Source organism: Numida meleagris, unplaced genomic scaffold, assembly GCF_002078875.1.
Source record: "Numida meleagris isolate 19003 breed g44 Domestic line unplaced genomic scaffold, NumMel1.0 unplaced_Scaffold802, whole genome shotgun sequence".
Lineage (NCBI taxonomy): Eukaryota > Metazoa > Chordata > Aves > Galliformes > Numididae > Numida > Numida meleagris.
Window position 1 is genome coordinate 2966 of NW_018365017.1, and position 2867 is coordinate 5832.

General features: G+C 69.0%; 1 protein-coding gene across 1 annotated transcript in view; it reads right to left on the reverse strand.

Moving 5' to 3' along the window:
- Positions 1 to 2861, reverse strand: part of LOC110392029 (diacylglycerol kinase alpha-like) — a gene marked incomplete in the record, with an annotated part of 5348 nt that extends 2487 nt beyond the window's left edge. The window contains 11 exon segments of the mRNA XM_021383970.1: positions 49 to 147; positions 276 to 395; positions 724 to 812; positions 1283 to 1400; positions 1486 to 1605; positions 1670 to 1744; positions 1836 to 1885; positions 1968 to 2048; positions 2123 to 2243; positions 2333 to 2409; positions 2650 to 2861. Coding sequence (XP_021239645.1) covers positions 49 to 147; positions 276 to 395; positions 724 to 812; positions 1283 to 1400; positions 1486 to 1605; positions 1670 to 1744; positions 1836 to 1885; positions 1968 to 2048; positions 2123 to 2243; positions 2333 to 2409; positions 2650 to 2719 — 1020 coding nt within the window.
- Positions 2862 to 2867: the final 6 nt, after the last annotated feature.

Genomic DNA, 2867 nt, shown 5'->3' on the forward strand with positions numbered 1-2867 from the left:
GACGGACAGCCCTCCCCCTAACCCCCCCCCCCCTTCCCCTGAGCTCACCAGCACGACAGGATAGATGGCAGAGGGGGGCAGGATGTGGTCCCTCAGCAGCCCGCAGTCGCAAGTGGGGGGGACAGCTGGCAGACATTCCTCATGGATCTGGGGGGCAGAGACCACGTCCAGCCACTCCGCCCCTTGGGGACGGACGGAGGAGACGGGGACCCCCCCCCCCAGTGACACCAACGAGCATCACGAGGGCTCACGTCCCCCCCCCCGCCCGTCCCCACCTTGAGGTGACACCAGACGCAGTGCAGCCCCGTCAGGCTCTGGAAGCTCTTGATCTTCTTCTGGCACTTGCCGCACTTGCTGGCCTCGCAGCCGCCCTTCACCCAGACGTGGGCTTGGACCTGCGTGGGCAGTCACAGTGGGAGGGACAGAGGGACGGACGGAGGGACGGACAGAGGGAAGGAGGAACGGGTGGGCAGGTGGACGGAGGGACGGCCGGGTGGGCAGACAGCTGCACAGCTCGACCACAGAGACGGACGGGCGGACAAACGGACAGACGGACGGGCAAAGAGATGAGCGGACGGACGGATCGCAGACGGAGGCACGGACAAGCGGGCCGGCGGATGGAGCGGAGGATGGGCGGGTGGGCAGGCGGGCAGGCGAGCGGGCAGACGGACGGATGGATGGACAGACAGACGGATGGACGGACAGACGGACGGATGGACTCACGCCTGCCTCCTTGCGAGACTTGGCATAGGTGCTGATGCAGCTGGGGGGGGCCTTGCGGGCGCAGCGCTCGTGGACGGTGAACTTGCAGACTGGGGGGCGTGGCCGTGAGGGGCGGGGCTTGGCGCCTGTCCCCACCCACAAACGGCCCCCCCAGCCAATCACAGCACGGCGCCCTCCGCCCCAGGCACCAATGGCGGCCCGCTGGCTGCCGGGTGGGTGGGGTTTCTGCACAAGCCACGCCCACTTCGGGGGCGGTGCCTTTCCCAGCTGGAGGGGGCGGGGCTTCCTGCAACACCTTGGGGGGGGGGGGTTCCCCCACTGCATCCCCATCCCACCCCCATCGTGTTCCCATCCAATCGCCACCCAGAAGGGAAGGACACCACCCCAGCCCTGTCCCCACCCTGTCCTCACCGCACCTCCATCCCATCACTATCCCCCCTCCCCATCCCACCTCTCCCCATCCCATCCCTGTCCCCACTGCGTCCTCATCCCACCTTGTCCCCCTCCTGTCCCCACCTCTGTCCCCATCCCCACCCCCGCCGCGCCCTGCCCCACTCACAGGTGCAGCACAGCCCCTGTTTGCGCAGCCCGACCAGCAGCGTCTCGCACACGTTGCAGTACGCGGGGCGGTTGAAGTGCTTCAGGCGCCACATGTGCTCCCCATCGTCCTTCATGTGCTGAGGGGGCGGCGAGTGGGGGGGGGGGGTTGGGAATCAGGACAGCTCCAGGGGGGTCCCAGCGCGGCGCATCCCCCTCACTCACCACCTCCAGGCCCAGCAGCACCAGCAGTGGGATGTTGGTTACGCCGCCGCGCAGCCACTCCGCCAGCGACACCGTGCCGCTGCCGTCATAATCAATCTCCCGCATCATCTCCTGCAGGATCTGGGGGGGGGATGTCGGGCTCAGGGGGTGGGGGNGGGGGGGGAGGGGATGCAGGGCCACTCACCGGCTTCAGCTCTGTGACGTCCCAGTCCAAGTACTGGGCCACCCGCATCATCTGGGTGATGATCCGCTCCACCTCCTGCAGCACAGCGGGGGCGAGGATGATGGAGGGGGGGGGGTGATGGGGGTCCCAGATGCCCCCCCCCCCTATCCCGGCCCTCTCTCCTCACCGAGCTGTCCAGGAGCCCGTTCCCATCCTTGTCGTACAGCTTAAAGGTGACTGGGGGGGGAGGGGGGGCACAGCAGAGTCAGACAGGGGTGCCCCCCCCCAGCCTCCCCCATGCTACAGGACCCCCGCTCACACTCCAGCTTGTCCTCGGGGCGCCCGCCCTCCAGCAGCGAGAAGTAGCAGGAGACATCGTTAACGCAGACGAGGTCAGTGCCTGTGGGATGGACAGGGCTGAGCCCACGCACCCACCCGTGTCCCAGCCCCCCCTCTCCCCCCCCGAGTCCTCACCAGCACCCGGCTGCCCTGCGCTCTGGAAGGACCTGAAGAGGTGACGGCACAGCGCGTCCGGGACGTCAGCTGCCTCCAGGTAGCTCCTCAGGAACAGCTTGAAGCCCTCGAAATCCACACACTGTGGGGGGGGGCAGAGAGGGGCTGCATGGTGGTGGAGGGGATGGGCAGCAAGCAGCCCCCAGGGCCAGGGGTGGGGGGGGGACTCACCTCTCCCTGCAGGTGCTGGGACAGTGCCCCATCGCCATAGAACTCCTGCAGCACGTCCTGCACCTTCCTGCTGCTGTCTGCGGGCACAGGCGCGTGCAAGGATGCTCTGGGGCACGCGCACACACGCCACGCATGCGTGCATGCAAGCCCACCGCGGTGCACGCGCGTGTGTGCAAGGCACGCCCACGGCCGTGCACACCCACGCTCCGTCACGGTGCGCGGCCGCCCCACGTGTGCAAAGCCACACGCAAAGCGCAGCCGCCCCCCGTGCACGCACACAGACGTGCTCCATCCACCCCCCCCCTCCCCAAACTCACAGTCCAGGTACTTCTGGAGGTGGGCGAACTCCTCGGGGCTGAGCGTGCCCCACTCCGCGCTCTCCTCCATGGCGCTGCCTGCAGGCGGAGGGCGGCGGTGGGGGCACGGTGCTGGGGGTCCCTCCCCGCGCGTCCTCCCCGCCCCGTTTGCCCCAGCGCAGCCCCACGGAGAGGGGCAGCTGCCACGCGGGGATGGCTGAGCCCCACTCGGGGGACAG